Source organism: Paramacrobiotus metropolitanus, unplaced genomic scaffold (genome assembly GCF_019649055.1).
Source record: "Paramacrobiotus metropolitanus isolate TYO unplaced genomic scaffold, Prichtersi_v1.0 Parri_scaffold0000026, whole genome shotgun sequence".
In the NCBI taxonomy this organism is placed as follows: domain Eukaryota; kingdom Metazoa; phylum Tardigrada; class Eutardigrada; order Parachela; family Macrobiotidae; genus Paramacrobiotus; species Paramacrobiotus metropolitanus.
In genome coordinates this window covers 1,093,896-1,111,945 of record NW_026570246.1, presented here as the reverse complement: position 1 = coordinate 1,111,945, position 18,050 = coordinate 1,093,896, and the positions used below count along the sequence as shown (strand labels likewise).

The window sequence follows — 18,050 nt, the reverse complement described above, 5'->3', positions numbered from 1 at the left end:
ACGAGTATATATATGCGTCGTCGATATGGTCAGCGCCGGTGCTTTCGGCTGACAGTTCATAAAGTGATTGCGTGCGAAAGACTGGTTATTAGGAGATGCAAGTAAAATGCGATAAAAACATCACTTTACTGGTTTTCCTCCTCTTGCCGGAAACCTAATTTGTCCTGATTCGGTGCTTTTGAAGCAACGAAATCAGATTTTGACGGCTGCATTACGAAAACAAGAGGCACGTGCGTGTCGCAATGGCTTTGGACACTGCTGTTATCGCCATCACGAAATTCGCCAATGGCAACCGGTATCCATCAATCTGCCCTTTTACAATCGGCATCCTCCGTGATTGTATACCCATCTTTGGCGCTTGCGTTTTTCAGAATTCTCGGTTGCGTCCGAAACAATTTCTGAATACTTTTTGTGTAATGTCGTACAGATTGCAGGTGCATAATTACGTTTATCTTCGTATGCAATGTTCGGTGCTACATGCTGTAGACTGTCATCGAAACTAAATGTTGCTGTGGATCGAAAATTGCGGTATTTCCGGCTCTAGATTGTTTAGACGCACGTCTAATGATATTTATCATTAAAAGGAATAAATGTTTTGGTTTTATTTTTATATTAATTTAGCTCACCGGCTCACCGTAGAAAGAACCAAAAACCCACCCTTAAAATTTAAAAAATAATGTAGACTAATATTGTTTATTGTACTGTACTCTAACAGCTTTGACATGGATAATTGTGCGATAATTTAGGTTTTGTATCCCACGTTGGTTGACCGAAAACGCAAGCTTTTGCATTCATATAGTAATTTCGTTGAGTGAAATTCATTGTTATTTGCTTGATTGTTTTTTTAGGCGAATGGATACTCGGTCGTCCGGAAGAACAATAAAAATAAAACCAATTGCAATTAAAACAGCGCCCACAATTTCCAGTTCCGCAAAAGTTTGTCCCCGTGCATACGCATCTATAACTGAAGAAAAAAATATATATTATAATCCGCTGTCTATACTAAACGAGTTAAAAAATAACGTCCTCGCAAACTAAAACTGCGCAATTTTTATTTAACATAATTTTTAATTTTGAAATTGTAAAAACAGTGGATTAAAGGCAGCGTCTGTGTTCATCGTAAAACGCTCGCTTTGTGAAATCTTGACTGTCACATAAGCGTCTTTTAAAGAAGTACTGGCACAAGTTGCACATAGCTACCAAAATAAACGAATAATTTTTTATTTATATTGCTAGTCGTATTGAGTTGTGAAAATTCTCTAATTTGGGTTCGTTCTTTACCCAGAAAATTGTTTATGCACAGACTATAAAGTAGATTTAGATACTTGGCCAGTTTCTAGAGCAAGTCTTATTATTATTACATCTATTATTATTACATCTAAGATGTTAAGCGTACGTAGATACAGCCTGGCCACGCCAAGTTCGGACAGCTGCGTAAAATAAATTCAAAAATACTTTTGTTCGTGATTATGTTTCTCTTTTAACACTTTTTTAGCGTAACTTTTTACTGCGGATCTAGCGATATCAAAATTGGAACCTTCTGACATATCGCTAAGCAGGTAGGCGGTGATGAAGTGGGCGGGGCAGTGGTCGTTTTTAGGGTGCTTATAACTGCCCTCTAGAAACTTTAGGAAACTGAATTTTTCAGTGAATTTTTTTAAAAACTATATAACTGCTCAAAGGGTGTCCTTTACGGTTCAGCAACTCAGCCCTGAGCGATCGGCCCTAGAGGTAACCCCAACTCAAAGTTCGTCTCCCATAGACTTGTATGTTATAACACACCTGCCGACGAACGCGGCTGCCTAGCACACAAATGTGGGAGATTTGAAGTTGACCATTTCCTTGGATGAAACATGGGTCCAGTAACATGATTTTAATGAATCGACAGCTATCTATCATACATGCGGGAACACGCAAGTGCCGGACAACTGGAAGAAGGATCTGACAAAGCGGTGATTAAAAAATGTTATGATTGATATCATAATTCGTTGGTACGAGGCGCATCGGATTTTTTGTGAGAATGGAAAACTTAGATTAGACGAATAGCCGTCCATAAACAAGATCTTATCAAGATCAGATAGCTACGACCGCTCACCGCTGTACAGCGAGCGCCCAAAAAAGGTCATCCCACATTTTGGAGGTGCCCGCAGGAAGGCTGCAAAGGTCACGTAGTCTTGGTAAAAATCGGGCGGTATTAGGCACCGTCAGAAAGAGAATTGGTTGACCAATACCATGAAATTAATTAGGCTGGACTAGGAAAGGGTGGAATTTTTAAACGATTTTTGAAATGGGAGCTGCATCCCAGAACAAATGGGTCGAATCGCATTTCGAAGCTGGTCCGTTCCAGTTTCGATCTCACTGTAATTCTGGACATGACTTCAGCGTAAAACCTTTACATGCAATAGTTGCTGGATACATACGCTGATCATACAAAAATGTAATACGGTTTTAATTCTAAACGGATGATTTCTGGTAATTTTTGGGGAAAAGTGTCCGAACTTGGCGTGGCCAGGCGATACATCGGTAATATATCTGGACATAAAAATCAGTTTTACTTACGATTGTTAATCGGGATTCGTAGGAGGTTGTACATGGACATGAAGAAAGGAGTCGCAACACTTATACCATAATTAACAATAATGGCAGTAGCTACAAATAAAAGTAAATCACCGAAATCATACTGCCATAACACTGTGTACGAAAATTAAAAACTAAAATGCCGCAAAGTATTTCAATAAATATATGATGGTCCGACCGCTTTGAAATACGGAGTGATTTTGCTTTTCATCGAAAGGATTTTCTTACCCAGGGTGGCTCCTCCCGACCCGGCAATCCATCCCCAAGGAACCGAATCGAAAGACCATGTTTCCATACCGGCGATCCACAAAGTCAACGGAAACACCCATCCAAACATCAAAATAAAGATTGCAGTGCTGGACATATACAACGTGATTTGTCCGAGCTTAGCCGTCTTTAGAACGTATTTCAAATAAACCTAGAAAATTTTGCTTAAAACCATAAAATTTCATTCCTTACAAAATGTTTCAAACCTTAACAGTAAAAGTTAAACATCAAACACGAGATATTTAAGCACACCTGGTTAACCGCGTAAAATGTCGCAGCAACTAGGGTCACGGCAATGCCAGTTATGGAATCCGATTGAAATCCTTTCACATACGCTGTGAGTGCCACACCCGTGAACGAAACAACTGTAGCAATTATCTGTAAAGAGCATTTACAAAGTTTTAGGAAGTACGGAAATTCAATGCACATGCGAGTGAAAACCGAAATAGTTAAAAATACTATTGTGTAAGAAAACTGCTCGTTGTCTCACTACAACTGTCATGCTCTTTGAGCATCACATCATAATTATAATAATAATCTAATTGCTAAGTACATGTATGCAGTTGTACCTTTACTAGCAGAATCCGTTGATGCAGAAATATTATGCTGATGACATAAACTATGGCGATTTGGGAGGTCATTAACGTTGTCGACTCCGAAGGAGATATATACGACAGTGTCGACATGTACAGGCCCAAACTGACAATGCTACTTGCTCCTAGGACCACGGTCACTTTGAATAACGAAAGTAAGGTTACGCCTTCGGGGCCATACACAAGTATAGCTTTGCTGTAAGAAACAAAGCTGGACAATGCAAAATCTCAGGAAATAAATTTTAATTTGGACTTATGCATGTATCACAGCTGTAACTTGTTCTTCTGAGTGTCTATGTTTTTAATTTACAATTATTGTTAATATAACAGCAGATGCATTACTGCCGGTTCGCTTTTATTTTTTTGTTATTGCAACTAATTTATGAAGACTTGGAAAGATCACGATCAACCTTTTACTGCCGCCTATACTGGGCAGTGAAACCTTGCACGGAAATATTTACATACTTAATTTGCTTTTCAAATCCAAATGACCTTCGCTTTGCAAAGGTAACTGCTCCGGAAATTAATAAAAACAATGGGAAGATCCAAACTCGAATCATTTGGCTTGTGTACATCATCAAAAACGGCGCGTTAAAGTCCTCTGAGTACGACTGCTTTGCTAGCTGAGATTCTGCAATACTGGTTCCGGTTGCTCCAAGTACTAGTGCAATGGATAAAATAACTCTTTTCCCGGTGCTTTTTGGAGTGAGTTCAGGTTCCGGCGTAGCCACAAGTGGATCCGGAAGCTCCTCCGATATGGCAAGCGATCCTTTTCTACCTGTATTTCTAACATGCCCAGATTCGTCTAAAAAAAATTTTCGAATAGCTAAATCCCAGAATCTTTTAATTAGGGATTCCGACAGTGGTCAAATCCTGAGCTCAGGATTTGACCAGTTAGGTATATGTACAATATATATTGGCATTGGGCAGGTAAGCACAATTTGTTAACAATTCATCCATAAAAATATAATACTTTTATATTACTGTAGCAAGTGCCGAACTTTTGAAAGAAGAATCTGCGCATGACAATATGCAAATCGAACTTAACCTCTACCTTTTTCCATAGTCACACGTTTGTCGGAATCCATTTTTTCTGGATAATGCGTCGCACTACTGGACGATGCCAGCACTTCCATGTTGTTTCCATCAGTTTCTTCTAGATCCGCTCGGGTTGCCATTTTGAGCATTCTGTACAGTGTACTCGTATTATCCTTGGGTTTCCGATTGCATATACTGTATTTTTACTTCCAGCATTCAGAAAAGTCCCATGGAATAATTGTTTAAAAAAATTTGTAAGCCTTACATCAGAACATTCTCCACCTAGCGTTGTTCGAAAACGTCATATGCGATTGGTCAAAACAAACATCCTGGACAACTACGTAGAGCTTCAAATTTTACGGAAGCCGCTTAAAAATAAATAAGCGTCAGAAGCTATTAAGACCGAAGGCTGGTGAAATTCGTTCTTAATTGTACGTAATAATTTGAGTACATTGTTTTCTTATCAGACACTGGTGTATTTGTATAGCATTACTATCCCTAATCAGAGATTTCTTTATGCATTGCCGCGGCAGCGGCATAGCACAAGTATAGCCAAGTACAGCGAGCCATGCAATGTGCTGAGTCGTTGTTGGCTGTCATAGGTCGTCACAAATGCAAAAGACGGATTATCGGTACGAGTCTCGAATCAGTTTGAAATTCACCATCCACTGATATTCAGTAATTCCAAAGTTCGTAGCGGCACTCTATATAATTAATATTGTCATTTTCTATCGAAAATGTCGATCTGGTGCATAATGGCATCGCGCGCGCATGTAGGGTAACATCTAAGAAGTCGGAAGAAGTAGGCTATCTCGCGACCCTTGCGTAAGATTGTGGACAATGTTTGATGGCACTGCCTGTTACCGGTGATTTACGACCCCCACCAGAACAAATGAACATGAGAGGCAGCGCATTAGTAACGAAAAACAACATCACGCATAGCCAAACCAAGGTGGATAGGGTACCAGGGTGGTTACCCTATCCACCTTGGCCAAACTTTAGTGGACGGAAGGATATAATAAGCTCGAAAACAAGTTAAATTATTTCACAAAAGTGATACCGTGATGTTTGCGCTAATTATTGTTATCCACGGTCTGACATGTGAATAAGAAGTGTACAAGAAGTGCAGTACGTATATCCCATCGCGAGATTTAATTATATTTTACGGTTACATGTTACCGCTACATTTATCCACATCGCGGCTGCTAATTCCAGTACAACAACCCCCGCATATTTTATCTAAACGTCTATGCATTATTTATTTCTTTCTCTTCCATGAGCTGTGCCATATCGTTGCTTGGAACACCTTTCTTTCGATAGCTCATCATCAGCGGCACTGCTTCCTTAGAAAGGTCACATCGAAATCCGTCAGGCTTAGTATCCTTGTAGGGCGGAAGAGCAAGCGGGTAGTTGTTATTGACCTTTTCATCCTCCGGCAAACTTGGGTTAACAGGCTGACCATCCCAAGCTGTCCGTAGCTGTAGTTGGCTGAGCGGTGGCCTTTTAATGTTGCTCCAGCGTCGCTGAAGTTCCGCTTGTGGTGGACTACGGATGCTGACGAGGAACGGCTGGTTGCCGGCATTTGGAATATCGCCCATGGAAACAATGTTACGTAGCTGGTGCTTGTCGGAATCGACGTCGTGTCCCAGTAACCAATAGGTCAGTTGTTCACCCTTCCCTTTCATCGGCACCAGGCCTCTGGCTTCGAAACAGTATCCACCCAGAGAATCCAAAATTGTTTTACATTGTGGACTGCAGTGTATTCGTAAAGCTGCGAAAAAATAATATTGTCATGTGCATACGCAAAATCGTATGAATTATTTCAGGTATAAAAAGTTGAGCTCCATCATCTTTGCTTCGTCGTCATTTTTTATCTTATTAGAAGCAATAAAAACAGCGGATTTTAAAATTGTCATTCCTGACTGTTACAGTTACAGCCAGTAGCAGTACTCACGTTTCCCGGTTGATTCGTAACGAGACGCCGTGTTCACAGTATCGCCAAATCTATTCAAAAGCAATAATTAAGTTAGAGCCGGAAACGATCATATTGCTCGTTTCTTATTGTTGCACATAGACTGACAAAGTACTCGTACAACAAACCAAGACTGCAACACCATGTCTTAAGACCTAATTTGAAAATTAAGTAATATGCTTCACAAAAAAATTTGACTAATTACAGGCAGTAGCGCGGCATCTTAAGGCCCACAATTCCAGCCACGCATGATCCGCTGTGGATGCCGATACGCAGTAACAGCTGTTGAGAAGGACGATGACGTATGCGGAAGCATTTTATAGCCGATAATAAATGGATGGAAATGTCAGCAATTACTCCCGCATGACGCTTGCCGTTTCGAATGGGAAGTCCGCTGACCATCTAAAAAATTATAGCAAATGCTTGTGTTAAACGGAGGAAATTTTTAACAAGCATGACGATACGAATTCATTTAATCCCGTACCATGTAGCTGTCTCCAATCGTTTCCACCTTATAAGCGTTTGCGTACAGCTCCAGCATTTTATCGAATAATGTGTACAAATCATTCAAAAACTCTACAACCTAAAACGGAGCAACGGCGTTACCCGCAAATTTTTTTCAATCATTTTATTAATCAGGCAATAAAATAAATTATTCCGTAGCATACCTCAAAGGGTGTACTTCCGGCACTTAAGGAAGTAAAGCCAACAATATCGGAGAAAAATATTGTTACGGAATCAAATTGTTCGGCTTCCACGGTCTTGCCGTTTATTAGCTTTTCAGCAACAGGGCTACACATAAACGTGAGTTACGTAGTACTCTAGTGTAGGGAATCTACGGTTAAACAAATTATTTGCAATCAGAATCCAAGTTTTTAATTAATTAATATTGTGCTCTAACGGAATCGTTCAGAATGGTTACCGTGGGAGCATTTCATACAGCAGGCATTCCGTGCGCCGCTTTTCTTCCGCCAACTCCATTGTTCGTTCAGCCACTTCGTTTTCCAGATTTGTGGCATATTTCTGTAGCAAATGCACCATGTTGTCCAATATTGTCGGCTTCCTGTGGAAACAAATTTTGGACGTTTTCCCGTATATTTGCCCAAGATGGTGTATATACACCATACAAAGTTTATGTATAAAATGTATATATACCGGTACAGTACATTGTATTTTTATTTGCATTATTTAATAATTAAACATACATTCCCTGCTTTAATAATTTAATTCGCTCCATGATGCTGGGAAAACTTGGCCGCGCAAAGGGGCTTTCTTCCCAGCAACTGCGCATTAACTGAATTAGATAATGCGGCGTAGTGTCCAAGAGGTGACTGAGGGACGGTCGAAATAACGCTTCGCCATCTCCATCCCTAATTTTCTTAATAATCTCGTCGTTTGTTAAATCGGTGTGGCCGAATGGACCCTCTCGGCCGATGATTTCGTACAGAATCAGACCGAATGAATAAACATCTCCGCTTTGTGAGCCTTCTAGAGGCGGATCAGTCATTCGGAGAAACTCCGGTGCCATCCACAGACGACGTTGTTGCGGTTTGGACGATGTTATTTTGAACTTCTTCCGAAACTCGATCAAACCGAAATTCGTAATTTTCACGGTAAATTTGCTGTCTACTAGTAGATATGCCGGCGATAAGCTGCCATGGGTTTTGTATACGCTTGCGTGAAGATATGACATTCCCTAAAAATGAAGAAAAAATCGAATACGCAAAATTAAAACGTGCAAAGGTAAAACTGAAAAAAATGGTACGAAACAATTACCTTGACAATGTCCACAATAAATGACCAGATAAAACCTTTGCAGAGCAGCGGAAAAAAGTGCCCGTAAAGTGCTTCGGTTAGTGAACCGCGCTGGCAGTATTCGGTTACCAAACAAGCCGGTTCGGTGCAGGCGCCGATGAAGGCGCATAAATTAGGGTGGGCCAATTCTTTCGTCTGATAAAGACAGAAATCCAAGTTTTCTTTGTAAATTACTTGCAGTACGTAATTATCGCACAATTATACTAGTGTGTTCGAATTTCCTGCCACTGCATTACTTTTTTTAGATCTTGTTTGATATCGTCGGTTAAATCCAAGCAGCGAATCCAGCAGAGGCGCTTGACCGCCACAGCTTCCCCTTTGAAAAGGCCCACTTCTACGCCGCGCGTGGCCGTCACGGCTTGCAGCTCAACCAGCGCCTCCAGATCCAGGAAGCTGGAGTAGAACATCTTGACCATCGTCGGCGGCAGATCTCGCGTGCACAGATAATTGCGTATGCGCTCCACCTGCAAATCCTTCCAATCCTTAATTCCAGCTTCTGTTCGTTCCATTCTGAATATTGCAATCAAATATTTCATATACGCAATACGCAATCTTTTAAAATGCGGTACGTTAACACTTTGTACGTACGTGCTTAATACGTGTTCAATACGGTCGTGCTTAATACGGTTAACACAGTCGTGCATTCATCTTTTAAGGAGACTCAGACTTTACTTTGTTTCCTGCATGTGATCATGATTATTACAGAAAAATAAAACGCGCAGTGAATTATATCATACTGAAGAAGCGCAACTGCTCGCACCTGAAATAACACACTGAAAAAATAAAAGTGACGACTAAACTGGGAATCAGCAATCCAATCACCCATCGCCAAATGGTAGGACAATATTCGTTGTCAAAACCGCAGCGCGGTTCATCTGCTGGAGGGAACGGATATGCCCATGAAACCTCTTCGCCATCTTTCAGTACCAGAACCTAATAATTGACCGCTTTATAAACACCCCCATAATATTACGTACGCTACAAAAAATATGCAAAACATGTTTATTCTAGGCGGATTAGGCAACAGGCTATCTGGAGAAAGGTCACTATGGTAGAACAGATTTGTTGTCTTTACCGGGAGGTCGCTGTGGTAATCGTGTCCCACAAAGAATACTCCGATGTCTACCAGACCGAATCTATCGAATCCATCCAGCGATTCCTGTTTCCTCACTGCCAACAATGAATAATTTCCCTGTGCTATTCCGTTGCTGTCCATGTGAACATCGTATCCCATGGCGCTTTGGTAAGTTCGATTAACAAAGTACTTCATCAAACTAACGCCATTGTGAGGATCTGGACACTGGGAACGGTTTTGCAGACATTCATGCAGCGCTATCGAATACTGCATAACCGCATCGTGCAGATACACCGCTTCGGTTCGGACATTTCGCGGAATGTCCTGTGGCCAAGCGAAACTGAATGGCGGCAGTTCGGCAAATTTGTTGACATTCTTGGTGAATTCATCAAGGTTGACCTTGTCGGTTTTTGGTGGCGAGGGAATTATTCCGAAGAACGACTGAAAGGCTTTAATAGTTTCAGGTTTAACCTTTTCCAAGAACACTCCTAAAAATAAATACAACGAGATTACTTACTGTTTTTGTCTTGGACGTGATAAGTTTTAGAAATTTCCCGATTCATTCATAAGCACAATCTCGTTTTTCTACATTATTACTCATAAGTTTACCGTTTAGGTATTTTGAGGCTTCTCTTGAGCGATATTGCTCCAGATATATCCCAACAACAAAATACAATCCGGTGTCCAACAGACCGGCCTGGTCCATGGCCTCCATAAAGCCAAGATGTTCCTCGATATTGCCGATTACAACATAAACTATATATATTCAGGAATACTGTAAATTTACTTAAAGTTTTGATTACTAGATTTTATTTGTCGAAGCATGTTATGTACGAGTTTCTCAATTCTGCAGCGACAGTTTGAGAAACTTTTGCCGGGTACAAATCAAACTTTGCTAGGAAAACTCACTTCTTGTTAAATGTTGCGTGTTTTGTACAATTTTCTTGAAGGGATTCGGTAGTACGCTAGGCATTCCCTGATAGAAACAGACTGAAATTGTAACTGAACGCTCCAAACTCATGTATAGCGACGTGTACCGTACCACGAAGTAAGTTCCTGTCCAGGTTTCCGTATGGAGAACCTGGATACCCTGTTCGGTGATTTGCTTTTGAACTGATTCGCTCAGTCGTCTGGACTTCTCGCTGTTATACAGCAACGTGACCTTTTTCCAGTTATATTTTAGCAATAACGAAGCAAGCGGCTTTGCAACTTGTGATGCCGGTGGTTTAACGGAAACAAAGGTTGCGTAACCTCCAGCCGAATTATTACCATCCTTCAGCGCATTATGGCAGAAATACGACAGCATCAGCTTGTTGAAATCGGCTGCCAGTCGGGCTTCATGCATGCACCTAATCAGTTCACGGTCAAACATAAGATGGAAAGTTTTACCTTAAATGCTTACACACGCAGTATACCGGTGTTATTTATGTCACATAAAATGGAGAAAATTTATTTTTTTCGTTAACATGCCTTAAAATTTTTGCAAAACGTTTTAGGCAAGTTAACTTAAGAGTGGGTGGCATTACGTTTCTTGTGGCCCAATGATGGCGGAGAAATTGTTTACACAAAATCTCGCTGTATGTTTCATGCTTTCCGTCTCCAGTCCGTAAGTTTCTGCGTATTCGAACTCCAGTTTGTGCCCAGCAAGAATGCCATCTGGAAAATTGTGATATATTTTGTAGACAAACAGACCATTGAAGAATTAATTATCACCATTAAGTTTTACTGATTTCATAAGTAATACATCACATGCAGCGTACTACTACTACTGGGTGGCCGAACAAAATGTCGGTCTTCTTTTGGTTTGTTTCTTGCGAACCACTTGTCGTAACGTTAACTATTTAGCCACGTTTGATGGCTCATTTGCAATGGTGCAGGTTGAAATTGCGTGAAAAATTTGCGTGTCCCAGCTTGCAAAACGTATGTAGGATCTCGTGGCATTTCTTTCCGTACGGACTATTTGAATACTTTTGGTAAATTGCAAGACATATACTTTCAGACTTCAGTTGAATAAAAGTTGTGGACATGCTGCATGCGCTGGATGAGTTATGCAGTCAGCACACTTTGTGACTTTCTCAAAAAATGCCGGTTTTTGAATTTGATTTTATTAGTATTTTCATTATAATTTTTGGCTGCAGGACACGAGACAACGAAAACTGCCGGATTTTATTTTGAATATAGCATTTACAGAAATAACAATTCGTTAGATTAGCTTCCTGAAGCGTTGGTCAGAAATTCAAAAAACCCTGCTAGGGGATTTCACGAGAATTACTCATGCGCAGTTTTAGTCATCCCGTGTACTGGTCAAACACGGTCACCATTATACTGCAGTTCCTTACAGTAAAAAAATATAGAGACACCCCTACCCAAAACAGTAACGTGAAATGCTTATTCTAATGCATTATTCATTGTGCAGTTTTACCTGGGTGGTGTTCATTAATTTGATTAACAGCCAACGCAATTGCACCGCTGATTTGATATCCTGGTCGATTATAAGTAGGGAATTCCCGTAATCTTTTCGACCCCGATATGTAACCAATTCTGAACGTCTCACCGTTTACAAATTCACAAATAAACAATAAAGAAAATTTCAATATTAAAATCATAGTTTTGACAGAGATTGACAAAATGATTTTAATGATAACAAAAAAGCAGACACGTAACGATTCGAATGCGCATTTTCCGCGGCCCGCACCGTGAAAATCCGACTATCAATATGCACGGTCAGATATGCAATCGAAATTCCTGTGGCAGATGGCAAAACAGAGTAACTTTCAGAACAGAACGTTTTGAGTACGAGAACTGTTCAAAAATGAGATTCTTATTATCTTTATGCGTATATATAAGAAAGGCGTCTGCAATTTCGTCAGTGAAATCCGGTCGTAAACTTTTTTAGATGTTCTGATACCAGTGAAGAGAATTTTACGTGGATAAAGTGCAATACTGTAATATACAGTACAGTATAAATATCAGCCAGCATCACTCAGTTTTTGCACACATCAACTGCATTCACAGCCATAAAAATCGCACAGCAATACGAAAACACTTCTAGTGTAAGGATCTTTAATTGGTTCCAGGAAGACCTTCGACTCTAAACGCCGGTGTTGGCCAGAATCGATTGTCAGGAGTTTCTTCCAGAGGTATATGGTCCGGTTCCGCTCTTTTTCTGATTCTTCGTTTGGCCTCGGCGACTGCGTCTTCCACACAGAGAAATATATTGCGTTCCGGTATGGTTTTCAACACTTTTAAGCGCTTGATCTGATCAGTGATGGATCCTGAAACAAACATTGTTCAACACATTTGACCAGGTTGCTGTAACAGGGCTCAGTAATGGGTATTAAAGTGACCTTTTGATTTTTGCACATACGAGTATAAGCTGTTAATCTCTGGGAGTTACCTTTGTTTTGGCTTAATAATATTTCCACTCCCAGCTTCTCAAGATCGCTGGCGATTTGCTCCAGAGCCCGCAGTCCAACGGAATCAATGAACGATGTCATGTTCAAGTCGATTATGGCTCGGGTCAAATCGGTTTCGAGCTCGTCTAAAGTATCGGTGGACGCTGTGGCGGAACTGGAAGGTCGCATTAACGATTTAGCTTTGTTCGGATCATTGACGGAGAGTGTCAGTTTCTTGAAGGAAAATTTTGTCTTTTTGCTGGACGGTTTGTCAAAACCTGCCTCTTCAAATTCTGAGAAATCCGCTAAATTTGGAGCGCTTTTGGCAGTGCCGAGAGGAATTACCTGATCAATTCATGTATGGAAAATTTATTGTTTTCCTTTTATGACAAGTAAAAACGTTTCGAAAGTATCTGTGTTTAACCTGATGATTTGTCTGTTCGAGTAGTGGCCGAGATGTTTCCTGGTCGTGGACACGGTTCCTTTCGATCATGACAGCCGCAACCACTGACCGCCTGCGACCAATAGGTGACTCTTCGCGCTCGTTGACAACAGTGGCAATATAACTACCGGGATCTGCCACAGGAGGTGGATTAGGGTCGATTATCATGCTTTTGATTTTCTTCACCAAATATTCAGCATTCCCAAAGTGGAAGGCGCTTTGAACTTGCAAGATTTTGATACCCGGTATTTCCGTTGCCTATCCAGGATTATACAGACGCCCAGTTTAATCTTTTTCAGAGGCGCATAATTTTATTATTGTTCGTCCTTATGTTACTGTATATGGTTACCTCTCTGTATTCTTTTAGTGGCAGATATCCGGCTGATTTTTTTATTCTCCCGAGGACGCGGACTTTTGGCCTGTCAGCATGAAGGAATTTAATACCTTTAACGCTGATAATTTTGTTAACCAATAAGTAATAATGCGCGATTAATTGTTGAATACTCACGTCCCGAAATTGTGATTCTACTGTTTTTAAGTGCGCTATACAGCGTTACATATATCGTATAAAATCAGTTTTAATTGAACGCACCTGTGACTTCGATAGGTAACAAAAAATAGAGAGAAAGTTATTCCAATGATAAGTCCCACTCTGACATCCAACACAATGCAGGCAGTAAATGTGATAATCCAGGTAAACTGCAGCAGTGAACATACATTATCGGCGAGCGTGCTACTGCTATTACGGTATATACGAGTATATACTGTGATTACTGTCCAAACTGACTGCTGCATACCGTGTCTGGTTTGCTGGCTTTCCATAAAGTTGGCAGGTCCCCAAAAATCTTCAGGGTCATTATTAAGGTCACCACGATATTGGCAGAAACGATTCCCTGACAATACACACCCATGGAACGTAGGTTTTGCAATTCGAAAGAAAATGTAACTTACAACCGGCAGGTAATATAGCGACTGGCCGACAGACAGAAACAAAACCATCATGAACAAACAGCCAAAAATCGTGGATAGCTGGCTCTTGCTGCCCATTGACTGGTTGATAACTGATCGGCCGACTGGTGCGGCAGATATGAAACAGGAAAAGAAAGACCCAAACACATTGGCCGATCCTATTGCTATCAGTTCCTGACTAGGCGAAATTTTGTTTCCTTCCTTGCGGGCGAGAATTTTAGCTGCAGTATCCATTTTATGGAGTGAAAGATAGTCCACATTGATTACAAATAGGTAATTCGACATTGATTAAGTATAAATATAGCCCTGTGCTTATTTGTTGTACCTGAAGATATCGTTAACCCAAAGGACACCAAAGCATTTATAAATCCCTCTCCCAAAACATGCGGTATATAGTCCATAGGCGGAGGTTGTGGAAGGGGTAAGCTGAAATTATAAATCGTATTAATCATAGTTATTGAATTAGCGTTGAAGTGAATGTGATCACTGGAATCACTGACCTTTCCGGAATAGCACCTAGAATTCGCACACCAAACCGTTCGTTGAGATTGAACCAATATGATACTAATGCACCCAGTACTAGCACAAAAAACTCAATCGGGTACACAATGTTGGTTTTGCGGAAAAGGATGGGCTGGAGAAATTCCCTAAATCCCAGTATGCACGATGCCGCCAAGACGGATATCATTGTGTCATATGCATTGATATTCTTGATGTTGATAAACATATTTGACACCAGCTGCCTAATCAAAATAAACAATGTCAGTCACGATTATTTTGAAGATCGCACACATTTTAACAACATGAAATTGCTGGCACTGCACATAGTTTTGTTGCGGATTTTGTGTACTTGCCCATGGATGCTTTGCTAGTCCGCAATAGGGGAACAATCCAATGCCCAACATGTTCGGCACCTGACCAAAAATCGCCTGCATACAGCAGGCCACGGAAAATGGATCCATAACATTCGTTGAAAATATATTCGACAAGAATCCCAGTTTGAAAATTCCCATTAGCAGCTAGATCATCAGGAAGGCAGTTAACTTTATCAGTTGACACCGATTACGTTTATCGTTATTCGTTACCGATATCGTTAAGCAACAAGTATAGTACGAAAAAATTAATACCTTGATATTTTGGTCAGTACCAAAAGAATTTACCACAAAATGCACAGTTACATAGTTCATGCCTAGTGTAGTTATGTAATTTAGTCGGTTTACAATACCTGAAATAAGCCAGCTACCAGTGCTACAGCGCCGGCAATTTGGAAATGCACATCCAACATTTCCCCTGCGTTGGTTATTGTGTAGTTTTCTGGATGATAATGCTCACGAATTCTGGACATACTGACGCCAGTCAATGCAGCGGTAATCGGCATTCCACCAACAGAATTCTGTGGTGAACTTCCCAGAAAGGCGTACATAAGTCCAGGGAAGATGGTAATGAATAAACCATGCTGGGGTCTCATTACGGCTGTCATCGCTCCAGCCATGGCTAGAAAACATTCCGAAATGTTCAAAATGTTGCTCGATATTTTATTTATATATGTGTCTTCTACCACAATAAAACAAGGTGCTATGATCGTCAGCAATATGGCAACTGTTTCAGTGGTTTGGCAATAAGAGAACTGTACAGATATCAATCAGATCGAATCGGATTTAAGCATACGGCTTTTTACCTTGCGGAAGATGAATCATGGAAACAACAGCGCCGCTGATAAAATCCTTTAAAACCCATGTCCATTTATAATTCAAAATGTTCGAGATTAAAGGAAACAGGGATCCCAGGAACTGAACGGGCCTTTGGTTAAGTCCATAAACACGCCGTTTTATCACCGCTCTACAACGTGCACGCGTGTCATAACTACAGTACTCGTACATGCATAAACCATTTGGGAAGGTACAAACCACCTGTGTATGTATAAGCGATATTCATAAAAAAAATTTGCTTACTACGCCGAAACTGCAATACTAAACACAAGAATTATTTATTGTGTACAGTTTTAAGTAGTTTATATGTAACAGGACTTGTGAACTGGACTGATACCAGCATTACTATACCGGTTGCTGGAAAGGTCAGCGACTAAGCAGCTTACACGCTAACATCTACATGATATTTATTACAAACACCGTGCTAGTCGCAACTCGAGAACTGGATTACTTCGTGTTTTTGGTGAACTTATCGACGGAGTCATCTTTTTCGGATTTTGTTGTCCAACATCCGACATCATAGCACAATAATCTTGAAGCGTGAAAATGTTTTGTGCTGGAAAGAGTTGTCTGCGTACACTTGTCCTTTAGGTCGGAGCTTCCTGATGAATCAGCTGCAATCCCATTTAATATATTATATTATAAGTATGCACATAATGCAACATTACCTAACAATAAGTTAAGTGGAAGTTAACGACAGGCAACTCAATTACGCAATATGAAATTTTTGCTTTTAAAATTTTAAAGACGAATTAAAAAAAGAAAGCTTTATTATCGCAAAATTTGATAAAAACAAGTTTGTAAAACTGTTAAATATAAATAACTGAAAGTATGCTTTTGAAATTATATATATTTGAGCTTTAACTAGCGAAAATCAACTCAAATGAGCCTGATACCGCGTGAAATAGTATAAAGGCACCACTATACATTATAAATAAAACAATCCCTAGTAATGACCGTTTTCTCTTGCATCGTCTTATGAACTGTATTAAATGGTGACCGAGAAAACTGACTTTTTTCATGACTGCAATTATTGCCAAAAAAAACATATTACGCATTTATTACACGAGCTTTGCGATTTAGAAATGCTTTTACGAAACACAAATCCAAAGTGTCTTACCTTCCTCTATAGAATCCATTTATGGTGTAAGAAGAATTTGAAAATTATACTAGAAGTGAAGGCATGTAACAATTTGTAAAATCGGTATTACAATTATACGAATATTCCTAAAAGAATGTTGACTTGTTAACGTTTATTCAGGCTGTAAGCAAACGAACCATTTTGGCATTAGTTCCAGATACGCAGAGCGGTGCTTACTAAAGATGGTAGACCAAAAATTTTATGTTGTTACGTACACTGATTCATTGAAGGTTTTCATACTTTACAGAAACCGATCTAATAATCGTACCTGACAATGATGTTTCATCTTGCAAGTCCGGTGATAGGATTGGACTTTCGCTGTCCGTAGTAAAATATGGTGGACGATTTTTGGCATAAGAAGACATTTTTCAGAGCACATAAACGCGGGTAATAACAAAATGTTTATGTCTAATGCAACTGCATCATTCACTGTGCGTACTTTATGGCTACTACAAAAAGTTATAGTGTATCACCTATCTTCGCAATATGAAATCATTGAGGTGCAGAAGAATTGTGGAAGTTATGTGTGGTTTTTTATACCAAGTAGGAACGATGTACCATTTACCGCCGTCGCGTAAACAATCTTAAGTCCTGAACATTTATTATTGTTATAAGAAACTGTTTATATACGCACAAGTGCATTGTGCACTATAACCAGCACTCCTCGTATGTTGTGGTTTACTAATATTTCGTGGACAATGGAAGCACGTACGATACGCAGTTTATCACAATACTGATAATTCCCACGCATCACTTAAGTGGACAATATTTAAAAGTCCTGGAAAAGCAATAACCTCAACTTATTTTGTAGGTCGGATAAGATAAAAATATCGGATTTACAGCAGCTGTATGTATGGTCCATAGCAATCAAACGTTATCACAAAACAGCACACCGCAGATTGCAATAATTACAATTTCCGTCTAATAAATTAACTAAAAGTGGCAGAGTCGGTAGCTGATTACAAACTTGATGTTATGGCAGACCGACATACGAAAAGATTTATGTGCCTAGTGCTTACTATTTCAACATTTGATAAACATTGCAATCTTAAACAGG

General features: G+C 40.0%; 3 protein-coding genes across 4 annotated transcripts; all 3 read right to left on the bottom strand.

Annotated features, from left to right (window-relative positions):
- Positions 1–697: 697 nt before the first annotated feature.
- On the bottom strand, positions 698–4,878 carry LOC129587843 (putative thiamine transporter SLC35F3). Of its 2 annotated transcripts, XM_055481781.1 has the most exons (8): positions 4,741–4,878; positions 4,492–4,625; positions 3,903–4,242; positions 3,414–3,633; positions 3,097–3,222; positions 2,806–2,995; positions 2,560–2,649; positions 698–964 (listed from the first exon to the last, which is right to left on the bottom strand). In XM_055481781.1, the coding sequence occupies exons 2-8, from the start codon at positions 4,622–4,624 to the stop codon at positions 825–827; spliced, it is 1,239 nt and encodes a 412-aa protein (XP_055337756.1). In that variant the 5' UTR covers position 4,625; positions 4,741–4,878; the 3' UTR covers positions 698–824. The 2 variants fall into 2 exon arrangements, with proteins under 2 accessions (XP_055337756.1, XP_055337758.1); XM_055481783.1 differs by having other exon boundaries at positions 3,903–4,215; positions 4,492–4,829.
- Positions 4,879–5,612: 734 nt separating this feature from the next.
- Positions 5,613–12,098, bottom strand: LOC129587882 (guanylate cyclase 32E-like). The gene is made up of 16 exons (XM_055481823.1): positions 11,760–12,098; positions 10,864–10,993; positions 10,380–10,686; positions 10,247–10,313; positions 9,947–10,093; positions 9,338–9,825; positions 9,023–9,195; positions 8,499–8,772; positions 8,224–8,397; positions 7,653–8,143; positions 7,370–7,510; positions 7,116–7,239; positions 6,932–7,030; positions 6,653–6,849; positions 6,430–6,479; positions 5,613–6,246 (listed from the first exon to the last, which is right to left on the bottom strand). Exons 1-16 carry the CDS (start codon positions 11,941–11,943, stop codon positions 5,723–5,725), a joined length of 3,570 nt encoding a protein of 1,189 aa, XP_055337798.1. The 5' UTR covers positions 11,944–12,098; the 3' UTR covers positions 5,613–5,722.
- A 114-nt stretch (positions 12,099–12,212) lies between these two features.
- Positions 12,213–17,986, bottom strand: LOC129587682 (prestin-like). Its single transcript, XM_055481529.1, has 14 exons — positions 17,262–17,986; positions 16,304–16,466; positions 15,822–15,982; positions 15,369–15,637; positions 14,998–15,162; positions 14,644–14,882; positions 14,469–14,569; positions 14,126–14,364; positions 13,972–14,067; positions 13,767–13,873; positions 13,524–13,593; positions 13,157–13,432; positions 12,735–13,077; positions 12,213–12,612 (listed from the first exon to the last, which is right to left on the bottom strand). The coding sequence occupies exons 1-14, from the start codon at positions 17,356–17,358 to the stop codon at positions 12,401–12,403; spliced, it is 2,538 nt and encodes an 845-aa protein (XP_055337504.1). The 5' UTR covers positions 17,359–17,986; the 3' UTR covers positions 12,213–12,400.
- Positions 17,987–18,050: the final 64 nt, after the last annotated feature.